Here is a 14443-nt window from a genome sequence, read left to right as displayed (position 1 = left end):
TGTGGCTGTGGCTGTGGCTGTGGCTGTGGCTGTGGCTGTGGCTGTGGCTGTGGCTGTGGCTGTGGCTGTGGCTGTGGCTGTGTGGCTGTGTGGCTGTGTGGCTGGGGCTGTGTGGCTGGGGCTGTGTGGCTGGGGCTGTGTGGCTGGGGCTGTGTGGCTGGGGCTGTGTGGCTGGGGCTGTGTGGCTGGGGCTGTGTGGCTGGGGCTGTGTGGCTGGGGTCAGCTTCCTGCTTGCAGCAGGAGGGTTTAACCCTTTGAGAGCTCAAGCCAGCAGCATAGGGCTGGAAGGGTGTGGGTTTGCCTTTGGGGGAACCACTGCTCCCTCATTGCAGCCTGGGAGCTCAGCGATGGGACAAGTCCTGCCTTCTTTTCCCCTTTCCTGCTGGTCTGTGCCTGCTGCTTTGCAAGCATGGGGAAAGAAATACTGATGTTGATACTGTCTAGTGGAGCTGGGAGATGAGCTCCCTTTCTGTGGGGCAGACTGTTACCTCCAGCTCACCCTTGTGCCCAGCTGCAGGTGTGTGTTGTGCAGCACAGAGTGGGGAGCAGGGTCAGGGTATCCCTGTCCATGCACTGCTTGCCCAAGCCTTGGCTGGGGTTTCTGGAGCTGCAGATCATCAAAGCTATAGTGCAGAAGATGGAGAAGGAAATTGGGAGCAGCTTTGCTTGGAGCTTGGAGGCAGGTAAGGGCTGTCCCTGAGTGTTGTTGTCTGCCATGGGTCATGGATGGGGCACAGGGTGGCAGCTGAAGCCAGGGCATGTGGATGTGCCTCCCTGGGCAGCCTGGGGCTGGGTATTGAAGGTGGATGAGGGATGGGGTCCCAGGTGTGGCATGGTGCTAATGCAGCTTATATCCATTCTTATCTCCTACCTGTGTAGGCAAAGCTGCAGTAAAATGATGACATTTAATTCAGTTAATTAATTGAATTTAGCACCAACAGCCTCAACAGTGCAGTGCTGTGGTTTGGGTTGTATTCTGAAGAGGAAGAGGGCAAGGGGATGGAGGAGGCAGAGGCAGTAGTGTGGGGATTTGATGTGACTGGGGACCTGAGGAGCTTTGCAGTGTGTCTGCTCAGTGGTGGTTGTTCTGGTAGCAGACCTCCTCCAGCAGGACAAAGCAACCTTTGTTTCTGCAGGTCCCTTCTTCTCAAAGGAAGTCCATGACAAGATAGAGGCTAACCAAAGATCCATTTATGTGGGCAATGTAAGTGGGAAAGCCTGGAGTGAATCCTATCTTCCCTGCTCCTGGTCCAGTTGGACATGTTTGAGATCCCTCACACAGGGGCCCATCCATCCCACAGTGAAGGCTGTATGGTTTGATCCCAAATGCTTCTCCTCTGCCCAACCCAGACTGGGATTGTGGCTCAGCATCTCCTTGTGATTTCCAGCCACTCACAGACAATCTGTTGTGTCAGCTCTCCAAAATGCCCTACTGGAAGCTGCAGTGTTTGTGGTGTTGCTTGTGCCCCCAAAGCCAGGGGGGCTGTCTCTTGGGTTTGGGTTTCCAAGCTGGAGCATTCAGCTGGAAGGGATCTTCTGAACCTCAGGAGATGGTGTGAGAGGGATCAGATGGGTCCTTAGTCTAGTGGTGGTGTGTGAATGTAGACCCACAGGCTGTGGAGGGTGACTGGTGGCACTGAAACGATTGAGACTCTCATTGCAGCTGCATTATGAGGCCACAGCAGAAGAGCTGGAGTCTTTCTTCCTTTGCTGTGGGAAGATCAACAGAGTGACCATCCTCTGCGACAGGTTCTCAGGGCATTCCAGAGGGTCAGTGCTGTGCTGCTGGGGTCCTGCAGGGTGCTGCCCTGTGCTCCCCATCCTGTGGGAGCAGTGGGGTGTCCCTGGGGCTGTGCTCATCCCATCCCATTGCAGGTGTGCCTACATCGAGTTTGAAGAGCAGAGCTCCACGAATGCTGCAATAGCACTGGACAAGAGCTTGTTCAGAGGCCGTATAATTAAGGTAAGCAGCACCCTGGGATGCTGCATGCATTTCTCCCAGCTCTGTGTGCATGGGGCTGTGCTGACCATTGGCACTGTCTGAGCCATCCTTTGCCTTCCAGGTGCAGCCCAAAAGGATCGACTTGAAATGCATCAGCACCACCACCCATGGTGGCTGCCTGAGCCACTTCCAAGCCTGGAGAAGGCTGACCCAGTGGGGATCCAACTATGGATGGCAGGACACAAGCACACAGGGGAGGGAACACAGGTGTGTGGCCGGGTGAGGGTTCCTGTGTATTTGGGCTAAGACAGCTGGAGGCAGCTGCCCCTTGTTCTGGTCATGCTCAGCTTCTTGGCTCTGCAGCTGGAATGGGTGGGAGGAAGGAGAAAGGCTCAAGCAGGAGACCTGTGCTAGAAGCATCTCTGCCCATCATGACCAGTAAATACCCCCTTGTGCCTGTGTGCTTGGCAGGAGCCTGGTGGGGGGCCTGGAAGGACCAAAGTGAGCCCCCAGTGATGGCACAGCAACCCAGTCCATGCTGCTGTCCTAGCATCCCTTGCATCCCCAGTGCAGGCCTGGAGCTGTTCTCCAACACCCCTCCTGCTGCTGCTCATACATCTGTGAGCTCACTGTGCATTAGCTTCACTGATGCCCCAGAGCCTTTGGCACTGTGGGAGGAAGCAGAGAACAGCTCCAGGGATGAAAGAAGCACCTGGAAACCTGTTGCTGTCCCCTTGTCCCTGCAGGGACTTGAGTGGTCACTGACTCCCAGTCTGACCAGTATGAGCTGTGCCTGGCTTTGGGGGTTAAGTCTGGGTTATCTGGGGCAGAAGGGTGAATCCAGCTCTTGGAGGGGTGAAGGAGCTGGTTTTGGCACAGTTGGCAGCTGAGAAATGCACCTGTGCTTCAGGACGCTGTTTTTGTGGTTCTTTAGGGATCAGGCAGAGATGCTGCCTTACTATAAACCATAAAGTTTTGGACTACCCTGGTGATGCCAATGGGACTGAAATGAGGAAATGGGATTGGAGAGATTTTAAGAGTATGCCTAGCCAAAACAGATTAATTTGAACAATGCCATCTGCTTAGCTGTGAGGATTACAGGCGAAGCAGTCGTGTGCCTGGCTGTGGAAGACTGGATCCGCTCCATCCACGTGTTCTGACTATGTCCTAGAGGGACTTGCCTTAGCTTTCCTTAGGGGTTTCCATCAAGTACAGTCTTATTCCAGAGAACACTCTATCCTCAGGGGGAAAGAGATGCCTCATACCATCAAGGCTCGTTCTCATCCCATAGACAAAGGCTGCACTAGAACGTTTGGTTTAGCTTCTAGCTGTCCAAATATCCTTCAAGCCTCTACAAGGATCCTCACCCCATGAAGGTCCTTCAGCTTTGCCAGCAGCTGGCTGCTGCTTTCTCTTGCTTGTAGGAAAACCCCAAAGACCTTTGTAGGGACTGTCTTCTCCACATCAGTGGAGGAAGTCCTGGGTTGCAGCTCTAGGTCTGACTCTGGGGCTTCATCAGCCTTGTGGATTTCTGACCTTCCTCTTGGAGAGAGGATGGAGCCAATTATGTGGTTTGGGTCTGGTTTTTAGCTTGCTGCTCTTGTATGTCTAATAACTAGGGAAGGGGGGAAAACACCCTTGGTTGTTTCTGTGGAAGCCTCTGTACCTCTCTAGTGCCTAAACTCATCATTCTACTTTATCTCTAGCAGTAGCAGCTTCACAAAATGATTTCCCCTGTTGCAAATTGAGTCTGATCTTCCTCTCCCCTCAGGAGTCCCTGGGTGGGAATGGTGTGAGCCCAGCTGAGTGAAGTTCTGCACTGAAACTGGTTTTATTATGTAATCCTCACACTAATCTTTGGTTAGGATCCCTCCAACCCCAATGTGACTTGAGTCCTAAAGCAGCTTTTCACAGCTCAGGCAGTACTGCCAGTGTAAAGATCCCACTGATTTCCCCCCTTGAAAATGAAAAGCCTTCTGTTTGTTTTAAAGCTGGAGGCTTTAACCCTTAATGTGTTGATCTTGTGCTTTTGCCAAGATGACTTCATCTGAGCTACACCTTAAGCTTATACTTAGAAAAAGTACCTTCTTTTTTGGCTTTAAACTTTCTGTTTAGTGTCTTTGTAAATTCATTTTTTTTTCCTTTATTTTGAAACAAAAATTATTTCTGGGTGTTTGGATTCTGTTGTGTTAGAGGAAATGCTGAGTCCCCACTCTGGAGTGAAAAGAGTGAAGATGTACAGGAAGATGTTTCGGAATAGCAGTGTGCAGCTGTGCCTTAGACGGTGGGAGAAGCTTCAGCACTTTCTGATTATCTGAGATGTTGTTGTTGATTTACATGTATGGAAGCTCTGTTTGAAGGTGTTGTAAATGTATTTAAAATAAATTATCCTGCTGTGTGAGCATAATCTGCAGCAAGGCTGGAGTTGACTCAACACTGACCTGGCTTTCTCCAAGCTTCTTGTATCCTTTGGAGCTGTACAACTACTTAATCATCATTTTTAGCTTATGTTTTATAGATTTTTAACTTACTAGATGCTTAAGCACAGACTGCTGCATATGAGGCAGAAAACTTGGAGCAGAGGTGTGTGAAAAGCACCAAGTAGCTGGTCAGTGCTTGTGCCTGCCTGTGTTACATTGCTTACCATGCTGTAGCTGCATAGTCTTGTGTAGTGTGAGTGTATTGCATGAGCAATTAAGAAGCTTTTCTAGCCCAGTTTGTGGGGTTTTCCTATCCAAATACCTGGTATTGATTTGGCAGTCTTTAATTAGAACTGCAGGGGGAGGAGATGCTAATAGAGATTAGTTTGGGATGAGCCAGGCAGCTGTGCAATCCTGTCTTAATCTATTTGTGTGGATTTATCCCAGCTGTGCTACCTGTGCTCCCTGACCTGGGCTAGAAATAGCTGTTAAGTGTGCTTGGCCTCTGAATGAGGTGTGATTGTGAATATCAAGAGGTGCTGTCAAATGTGAGTAACCCAAAGACCTTCCCCAGGAAGGCAAGATCAGTGCAGGGTTTGACTGGGTTCAAGGTGCCTGCTATTGGCAGAGCTCTCTCAAGTATGTAAACAGTGTCTGGGGTTTGTAGAAAAACCTGAAGCCTTCAGCTGACTTGCAGAGTTTTCTCTTTCCAAGAACTAATGGAGTAAGTATATACAGATCTGAGTGCTCCTAACAGGAAAAAATGGGACAAAAGCCCAAGTATGTCTGAAGTGAGCATTGTTTGTGGTGTTCCTGTCAGAATGAACAGTCCTGAGCAAATGGGGGTGAAAAAGAGCAACAGGACTTCTGTGGCTGATGTGCTTCCCCTGCTTCAGAGGAACTGCTCTGAAGCATCAGTACTTCTGAGGATCAATGTCACTCTGCATCTCAGCTGACTGAAATCTAGGTTGACCTAATAATAATCACTTCTCTGCCTCTTGTGCAGCTGTTCTTGCTCTAATCACCAGCACAGCAGGAACTGCTGTTTTTACACAAAGCTCAATTTCTACAGAAACATCTGACTTGCACAGAAGCACAGCTGCATGCATTTCTGCAGGGAACAAACCTATCTGACACAGGCTGACCTTCCTGTAGGAAGAGCTGGCTCTCACATGTTGCCTGAAGGCATAAAGCTGAACAGTGATGTCTGTGTTATACTCAGGCTTGCTGGAGATGAAATGCATGAAGACCTTGCAGGTGTCCAGTTTATTTACATAGAATAAATTTAAAATATTGCACAGAACCAAGACAATATATACATCACTTTATGCACACTGCTGCACATGGGGCATGTCCTCAACACATGGGTAAGAAGGGACAGTGCTTCAGCACACCTGCATCATCATGGAGTTCACCATACTATCAAAAGCCCTAGAGAGGGGAATGAACACAGAATATTAGAGAAAGCAGCTAGTTCTCCCATAGCACACCTATTGTAACAAAGGCAATGGCTAACAATGCCTCTTGCTGGTTAACAAGATGGCTTTCCCTAAGCTGAATGCATTGTTTTGTTCTTTAACTATGGGTAAGTAATGACTTTTAATTAAGCCAAAATAAGGACAGGTTTCACCCTGGCTGCAGACCTGCCTCAGCAGAGTGTAAGAAGGTGTTTTTGCCCAGGCAACAGAAGCTCCAAACATTACTAAAATTCCCTGTGAGATTACAGGTAAGAAACAGGAGGCACTGGCCCCACCAGGTGAGGAATTACATGTGCTGAATTCCTGTATGTCCTTACTCAAGGATAAGCCCTGAATAAGTGCAGTTGTTCTCTTTTCAACCTGCTCTACTTATAAGTATGTTTATTTATGCCACCTATGAAACAGGTGATTTTGTTGTTTTCTCTCCAAGAAACAAATTTTCTTGTATCAGTGTTTCTAACACCAGTTCTGAGGTAGGGTCATGAGACTGTCAGTTTTCTGTTACATAGAAATGGCCCAAAGGCAACACAGCTCTTCTCCATTTAGGCTCTCAGAGCATGAACATCTGAACTGGTCAGCCATAGGGGTCATGCTCCTGCTGCTACTACATCATGGGTATACTGCAAGTTCCAGAAAGATGGCAAGTATGTCAACTCACCTGGAATGGATACGGTCCCCGGGGTTATAAAAGGGGTTACACATTATGTCTGTATATGAATTGTGCAGCTTTCGGAACATCTGAAAAGAGATTGTGGTTTAATTAATACTTCTTTGCTTCTCAGCACTTTATGAATAAGTAGCAAAAACACTGACTGGGAAGTCGTGCTCATGTGCAGCACTTACACTGCGGATCTCGTTGTCTCGAAGTGCTGTGTTTGAGGAATCCACCACCATAACAAACTTCACCCTGGAATTTGTCACGTAGCCATATCTGTGCAGCTGTTAAGGCAAGTGCTTCTGACACTCCAGAGCCTGGCAAAGCAACTGATGCAGGCTGAGATAAAGAAACAAGCTGAGAGGAAACAACATTCTTGCTGTGTCTAGCACGTAGCTAGGACTAGATAGGTAAGCAAGACACTATTTTTGGAGGAACTGAATCCCTTTTCTACCCGAGTTCTTCAGTCTTTGATAACTCCAGGACATGCTTGCTCCTATACTGGCCAGTAAACCAAGCCTTGTGATTTCAAAAGTCAGCCTCCCACTAGCTATTTTTGGGGAAACCATTTTAATGACATAGCCAACTTATTTATTCTCCTTTGGGAGACTTGGAGATGTTCCAATGTCAGCCAGTGTGGCTGATCTGAAACTTCAAAAATGAACAACCAGGTTATAAAACCTCAGAAATTGGATCTGCAGATGACTCCAATCTGTGGCATTCAGAGGAAAAGATAAAGAAAGCTCAAAAGATCAATTCTGTGACTTACAAACATGACCATGGAGCATAAAGAAATTGGACCACACACCCATGATTTAGGTACTTGACCAGAGACCTTCATACTCCTGATACTTTCACTGGTGTTATTGAAGAGTTTTAGCTTTATTCTAGTCAAGTGTTTAAGCTAGCAGGGTATAAAGCACTCAGTTAGTGAAAGGTGAAGTCTACCTGGACCAGACACTTGTCACACATTGCACTTCCTCATGTAGGGTAAAAGTTTTTCCACTGTCTGGTGGGCAGTGAAGCAGCTTCTGAACTGACCAAGGCAGCAAACCTGAGCCTCTATGTGACAAACTGGTCCGTGAACAAGGACGTGTATTTTCTCATAGAATCATAGAACAGTTAGGATTGGAAAGTACCTCAAGATCATCCAGTTCCAACCCCCCTGCCATGGGCAGGGACACCTAACACTAAACCATGGCACCCAAGGCTTCATCCAACCTGGTCTTGAACACTGCCAGGGATGGAGCATTCACTGCCTCCCTGGGCAACACATTCCAGTGCCTCAGCACCCTCACAGTAAAGAATTTCTTCCTTACATCCAATCTAAACCTCTGCTGTTTAAGTTTGAACCTGTTACCCCTTGTCCTGTCACTACAGTCCCTAATGAATAGTCCATCCCCAGCATCCCTGTAGCCCCCTTCAGACACTGGAAGCTGCTCTGAGGTCTCCACGCAGCCTTCTCTTCTCCAGGCTGAACAGCCCCAACTTTCTCAGCCTCTCTTCATATGGGAGGTGCTGATGTCTTTGATACAGCACCAAGTAGGAAGAGAGGCTTTCTATGCAGAGAGCCTTCCAAGAAAGAAGGGCCTTCTATAAATGAATGCATAATAATACATGTAAAATAAATACATAAATAAATACAAACTGCCATGGCAAAAGGCATTAGAAAGATACACCTTGTAGTCCTCAGTGGGGTAGAGGAGCCCTAGGTACAGTTCCCTCTGATCTACAAGAGCCTTGCCCATCGCAGAGATCTTTTCATCCACGACATCCAGCGAGGTGTGCACAGTGTAGTGGAACTTGAGCTCGTTCTCAGTTGGGACGCTCCGGATGTACAGGGGATAGTTCTGAGGAGCAAAGCAGACTACACTGAGTAGGAGTGGCGGCTGTACAAGTGATGCTGTGTAAGTGATGCCACGACAGTGCTTTCACCCAGTGAACTGCTGCTGTCAGAAGTAAGCTATTTCAAGCATTTCGCATGCACAGCTCCTCTTTACACCTTGTAGCACTTGTGCAGATCTCCACACACCAGCACCAGGAGAATCAGGAGGCACTACACAAGGCTCAGGGCTCTCCATTGCTTAACCTGCCCCAGCAGAGCCTCTCTCCTGCTCCTTATGAGGAGAACCCCACTCCTCTCCTGGCAGCAGGACACCACACAGCACCCTCACACTGCTCCTGCACCCACTGCCCTGCTACCCCCATACCCACCAAGGCTCTGCCCCACTCCCTTCACCCTACTTATGCCCCACAACCTAAGACCCAGTCCTTTCCCATCACCCCTACCCCACAACCAGCCCCATGGCCCCAGTCCTGCTCCCTTCCTCGCTCCTGCTCAGGCCCCACAACCAGAGACCCACACCCTCTCCCCTCCCATCGTGACCCACAGCTGCACCGCCACCCTCAGGCCCCACAACCTGAGATCTCCCCTCAGCTCCCTTGAGGCCCCACAGCCCCTCCCGTGCCCCACAACCCGAGGCCCATCCCGGCTCCAGCCGGCCCCATAGCTGCCCCATAGCCGCCCCATAGCCGCCCCACAGCGGCCCCACAGCCCCATCTCCATCCCCACCTCCTTGGCGATCACAGCGATGCACACCGCCATCTTGTCCCCGCCTCCACCTCCCTCCCCTCGCGTCCCGTGACGCCGGCCGCGCGTCACGTGAGGCGCGGCCGCAGCACGGGGCGGCGGTTGCCATGGCGAAGCCGGTGCTGGTGTCGCTGTGCCTGTGTTGGGGCCTGGGCCTCGCCGCGGCCGTCGGGCCCCCCAACATCGTCCTGCTCCTTATGGACGATGTAAGTGGGGCCGGGGGGGGCTGTGGTGATGGGGACAGGGGTCCGAGTCACTGGGAGGAACTGGTTTGTGGGGGGGTGACGCTGAGGGGGGTTTGGGTGCATGGAGAGGGGCCGGTGTGGCTGAGGTAAAGTGGGGGTTCGGCTCCATAGAGTGCGTGTTATGGGGTGTGGGCTATGGGGGGGGGGGGGTCCCAGGGGTGGTGGAGGGGTGTCTGTGGGGCTATATGGGGGCATGGTTTGAGCACCGGCACCTTGGGGGCATGGCTGCTGTCAAACGCAGTGTGATGGTGCATGGGGAGCGTGTGTGGTGTGGCAGTGGTGGTCCCTGAGCTCACGGGGTATTGAGGTGTATGGGCAGGGGCCAAAGCTGCACTGGTGCTGTTCCCTCAGGTTGGGTCCTTGTGAGCCTTACCCTGCACATCCCTCTGGGTCTGGGTGTCCTAAGTGCACATCGAGGGACATTTCTGGGCAAGGCTTGTGTTTTGAGAGTGTGTTGTGAGCATTTATTTGCTTCTTTGTGCTCCATAAGCTCCATCTCACTCCTGCATAGAATCACAGAACCATAGAATAGTCAGGGTTGGAAAGCACCTTAAGATCATCCAGTTCCAACCCCCTTACCAAGGGCAGGGACACCTCACACTAAACCATGGCACCCAAGGGCATGGGGCCCAGGTGTTCCTTATGTTCTTCATGGGCATGATCCAGGTCACAGTTCCCAGGTTCACACATAATCCCTTCCAGGGCTTCATATCCAGCCTGTGCTTTGGCACATGAGCAGGGTCTGTGTTGTGATTCATGATCAGAGGCCTCCAGCACAGTGATTCAGGCATGGGCTGATGTGGCAGTCTGGATTTGATTGAAATAAGCAGGAATATGTGAATAAGCCTGTAAGGACTTCATGTGAGTACTTCCTCATGCTCAGTTGCTTCCATCTTCATTTCCATTGCAAATTATGTGTTAAAAGTGCTGAAGAAATGAAGTCCCTGCCAGGTCTGGTGTACCCCTGCCCTGCCCCTTCTTCAGGACACAGCTTCCCCAGGTGACCTTCACTAGATACCGCACACAAACCTCTTGTTATTCCTCATGCCCTGCTGAAAACAAGTGAGACTTCTCACATCTGTAAAGTCAACCCCATACAGAAGCCTTTTGGAACCAATGCATACAACACCTACATACCTTACAAGTCTAATAATGTCATCTATTAGTCCATATATAATGACTGAGCATGATGAGCAATGAGCACAGTCCTTGGCAAAGGATTCCATTGGCTGGTGTATGGTGAAAAACAGGGTGTCTGGGTGATTTTCAAACTTTGGTAGAATCACCCTGAAGTTAAGGCTTGGTTTTGTAGCCTACAAAAGTAGTTGTGACAATATCTTCTAATACCAGCAATGGAGGTACCTGCAGTAGCACTGAATAAGGTGCATGTCCAAGTGTAGAGAAAGAAACTCCCAAGATATTTAAAGAAACCCACACTTACCTCTTGAAAACCTTAACCAGAAGAAAACTAATTTTGCTGATTTTTGTCTTCTAAACTGAGGGAGAGGGGGAAAAAAGGCAATAAATCACCAAAAAAAGTAAATAATCACAGATTTATTTCCAATTAAAAGTCTTTTCATTTTTGTGACCTGGGGTGGTCTGAGCCACCTGGGCAAGGAAATACATTACTTTCCAACTCCTTCCTGTTGCTGGCATCTTCCTGGTTTGCTTCTCTCCTGAATACTTTGGTGTCATCCATCAGGTGTGTTTGTAGTAGGAATGTGTTGTGCACTGTTTGAAGCTGCTTGAAAAGCAGATGAGGGTGGGTGTGTGCCTCTAAGGGTGGACAAGCTCTTATCACCTGTTTGGCTCCTTCTGCCGATTCAGCATGACTGGTTTTCATTGTGTTTCTGCACTCCAGTACAAGATAATTACCTTGTAAGACGAGTTTTTCTGCCCAGCTGAGCCTTCGGCAGTCCATCTCAATTCCCCATTCAGGAATATTCCCCCCCCACACTCCTTTCCCAGCTGGCATTTGTAATATTCAAGATGAAAGCTCCTTGGGACAGTGATTATCCCACTCTAGAAGTGTTGGTATGACGTGAGACATGATAAGGTACAGATCCTGACTGGAGCTTCTATGAACTATTTATTTATTTAATAATCTGTTCATTAAAAATGCATCTCTGTGGTCTTTTTTACTTTAATCCTTCAGTAACTTCTGTGATTGTGAATTAGAGCAACACGATACTGGTTTATTCTTTCTTCCTGGATGATAAAGATACTGAAGAATGGAGAACTGGGGGTGATCCCATTGAATTCATTTTAATTCCACATCCTAGTGGTAGGCTGTAATGTTTATTTGCTCCTTGCTCCAACCTCAGCAGCCTGCTCTGCAGCTCTCCAATAGTTTTCTTTTCCAAACTGCACCACTGCAGTGTAAATGTTGCACTCTCAAATGGGGCCAAACAGATGGCTTTCTAAAATTCTCAGTACATTACACCCTCTCTATCAGTTGCTCACCTGATACGCATCTATATTAAAGAAAGCTATTGCCTTTTTTAAAGCATAATATAATCTCTAGCAACCATGGTGCCTAATTGCTCATTAAATTGTTCCCTTCTAGAACCTTCTGTTTTAAGTCAGTTTTATTTGTATTATTACCAGTAATAGTTTTCAGCAATGAATGTAGACAGCATGATAGTAATTTTATGATTCTCTTGGGGTATGACCCCTCATATGCCCAGAGAAGATGCAGGGTGAAACCAGTGTCTTACAAATAAGGAAGACACTGGTTTCCCCACATTTCAAGATATGTTGCCTGTGTCAGGTTTCTCTCCAGACCTTACTTCCCAAATAAATGCTTCCTCCCTTTTCCTGCAGCACTGCTTTGGGGTTTAAAGCTTTCCTTTGCATTTCTATTTACATATACACAGATGGATTGACAGGTTCAGCAGGCTGAGGTGGAGTCGTGGGATCCACTGCAAAGAGACCCAGGGGCTGAAGGGTCAGACTTTGCAGCTGTACAACACTGATTATATCACATGTAACTTCCTTGTCCTCCCTGACATGTGTGCTTGCCAGTCATCCGGCACTTGAGTAAGAGTGGAGGCATTAGGGTTCTTACCCAGTTCTGCTACAAGTGTTTTAATGGCTATTAGCAAGTCAGTTAATCCTATGTGTGCCTTGGTTTCCCATTCCTCAGTGAGAAGTGTAATAGTTCCCTGCTTCACAGGGTTGGGGAAGATGATTTTTATCACATTTGTGAAGTACTCCCTAAGTAGGGAGATGAGCACTATAAAGATTTAGAAATGAAGGAATACAATAACAGTGTTATGTAGGCCCAGAAGCATTGTTGTGGAAGAGTAAAAGTACTTTTACATCTTTTGATGTGTTCTTTTACAGATGGGTTGGGGTGATTTGGGAGTTTTCGGAGAGCCTTCTAAGGAAACTCCTAACTTAGACCAGATGGCTTCAGAAGGGATGCTTTTCCTGGATTTTTATACTGCCAACCCCCTCTGTTCTCCATGTAAGTAAACTTGAGTTTTTAACGTAAAAGCGTGCCACCTTCTGAGAAGTTTGGGATGTTTGCCAGCATTTGACAAACTAGCAACCAAACCAGAGATTACCCTCAGGGCAGAGTTTGGATTTGGTGCTTTGATCTTGCATTTTGCTCCCTTTTTATTTATGTTTTGATTGGAAAACCTACAATCTTCAGTCCATACAAAGCACTGTTTTAGTGATCAAATCAGTCTAGCTAAAGGAATATTTACAACATTATGGTGCAGTATTCTAAAAACTGCAGTCATTGCATTTTTTTTCATCTTTCTTATTTTGGGGTAAACAAAGCACTACCTACACTTACATTGTTGCTGAACATTGTACATAGTTTGAGTCCATTGGCTTTGGTGAGACTTTCTTGCAGCAGGTTGTGCCCTGGTTTTGACCCAGGTGGCTTGCAAGATTCTTGGGGATGGGACAAGAGATAAAAGAAACGTTTGGGTCTGGGAGTCACAGATATTTTTATCATTATTGTTTTTCCTCTGATGTGGGTTTATTTTCTTTCTTTTTTTCCCCTCTTTCTTTTTTTTTTCAAACCTGATTGGCAGCCAAGAACTGAAACAAAGATGAGGAATAGGAGCTTTCTGTTTGGGCTTTCATTTAGGATATAATTTGTCAGAGTGCTGATGACGTCCTTGCTGAGAAAAGGCATTTAAAATATGCTGAAGTCCTGCTAAGTCCAGCAGTGGTACTGTATATGCTTAAAGTAAAACATCTGTTTAAACATTCCCTGCAGTCAGGACCTGACTTCTGTTGTCAAAGCTGGACAGCTCTTTCTTCACTGTTACATGACTTGTGTTCAGGCAAGCTTAAAAACTTAGCCTTAAGCATCTAATCAGTTCATGTTATGATTTCCTCTTAAATATAAATGTCAGATATTCCTTTTATAATTACTGAAATAGAAGAGCTGCTACACTGACTATTGAAAGTAAGGACTTTTCAGCAAGAGAGGGGCCAAATTTCAGTCAGGTTTGTCCTGGAATAAGTTAAATGGTGTCTTATCAGAATGTGGCTATCTCCATGGCTCACTGGAGAGGGGAGTTCCTGCCTGTTCAAATGTGAGTGATCTTAGTTAGCTGGCTGTGGCAAAAAGACACTGACATGCTTTAGTCAGCATGCTGTCCTCAACTTTAATATACTAATGTTAACGTTAAGCAGATAATGCATGTAAAATAAAACATTTTTTGTTATTTGCAGCCAGGGCAGCACTGTTGACGGGCCGTCTTCCGGTCAGGAATGGATTTTACACCACGAATGCACATGCCAGAAACGGTATGGGCTTCACTCCTGATTTGCCTTCCTCTCTTGATTTCCCTCTGTGCTTTGTAGGAAGCATTGCTTTGAACAAAGGCTTGGCTCGGTGATCTTCCCCTATGGATCTTCCAGAGTGGCACAAAAAGATTACCATGTTAACTGCTGGTAATGAGCGTGAAATTTATTGCTTCCTCCTCATCAAGCAGAAAACCTCCTCAAATTAAGAGACATAAACAAGGCCACTTGATCCATTTGCTTCTGCTGGCTGAGAAGCGTTTCCTCTGGGTGGTCTAATTGGTGTCTGGTGAAAGAAAGTCACATGGGGTGTATGTTAACACCCAGAGTAAAGAACAAGCTG

The 14443-nt window shown here is 47.5% G+C and overlaps 3 protein-coding genes across 3 annotated transcripts in view; 2 read left to right on the top strand and 1 right to left on the bottom strand.

Annotated features, from left to right (window-relative positions):
- Positions 1–568: 568 nt before the first annotated feature.
- LOC101877151 (PABPN1 like, cytoplasmic) lies at positions 569–2447 on the top strand. Its single transcript, XM_005142088.1, has 6 exons — positions 569–683; positions 1137–1204; positions 1664–1770; positions 1876–1963; positions 2064–2209; positions 2414–2447. Exons 1-6 carry the CDS (start codon positions 569–571, stop codon positions 2445–2447), a joined length of 558 nt encoding a protein of 185 aa, XP_005142145.1.
- A 3164-nt stretch (positions 2448–5611) lies between these two features.
- On the bottom strand, positions 5612–9124 carry TRAPPC2L (trafficking protein particle complex subunit 2L). Its single transcript, XM_034073040.1, has 5 exons — positions 9068–9124; positions 8173–8345; positions 6684–6771; positions 6499–6578; positions 5612–5793 (listed from the first exon to the last, which is right to left on the bottom strand). The coding sequence occupies exons 1-5, from the start codon at positions 9098–9100 to the stop codon at positions 5748–5750; spliced, it is 420 nt and encodes a 139-aa protein (XP_033928931.1). The 5' UTR covers positions 9101–9124; the 3' UTR covers positions 5612–5747.
- A 39-nt stretch (positions 9125–9163) lies between these two features.
- Positions 9164–14443, top strand: part of GALNS (galactosamine (N-acetyl)-6-sulfatase) — a 46779-nt gene continuing 41499 nt past the window's right edge. Inside the window, exons 1-3 of the mRNA XM_034073039.1 lie at positions 9164–9291; positions 12676–12799; positions 14029–14103. Coding sequence (XP_033928930.1) covers positions 9193–9291; positions 12676–12799; positions 14029–14103 — 298 coding nt within the window. The 5' untranslated portion in view covers positions 9164–9192. The remainder of the gene's footprint in view (positions 9292–12675; positions 12800–14028; positions 14104–14443) is intronic.

This window comes from Melopsittacus undulatus, chromosome Z, assembly GCF_012275295.1.
Source record: "Melopsittacus undulatus isolate bMelUnd1 chromosome Z, bMelUnd1.mat.Z, whole genome shotgun sequence".
Lineage (NCBI taxonomy): Eukaryota > Metazoa > Chordata > Aves > Psittaciformes > Psittaculidae > Melopsittacus > Melopsittacus undulatus.
Note: the sequence above shows the minus strand (reverse complement) of the source record. Positions and strands in the feature narration are given on the sequence as shown.

Coding starts and splice junctions, on each gene's coding strand:
- LOC101877151 (XM_005142088.1), top strand. CDS start 569: ATGCACTGCTTGCCCAAGCCTTGGCTGGGGTTTCTGGAGCTGCAGATC. Junction 1,964..2,063: donor TCAGAGGCCGTATAATTAAG/GTAAGCAGCACC, acceptor TTTGCCTTCCAG/GTGCAGCCCAAAAGGATCGA. Junction 2,210..2,413: donor ACACAGGGGAGGGAACACAG/GTGTGTGGCCGG, acceptor TGTGCTTGGCAG/GAGCCTGGTGGGGGGCCTGG.
- TRAPPC2L (XM_034073040.1), bottom strand. CDS start 9,100: ATGGCGGTGTGCATCGCTGTGATCGCCAAGGAG. Junction 6,579..6,683: donor GAGACAACGAGATCCGCAGT/GTAAGTGCTGCA, acceptor ATCTCTTTTCAG/ATGTTCCGAAAGCTGCACAA. Junction 5,794..6,498: donor GGGGACCGTATCCATTCCAG/GTGAGTTGACAT, acceptor TCCCCTCTCTAG/GGCTTTTGATAGTATGGTGA.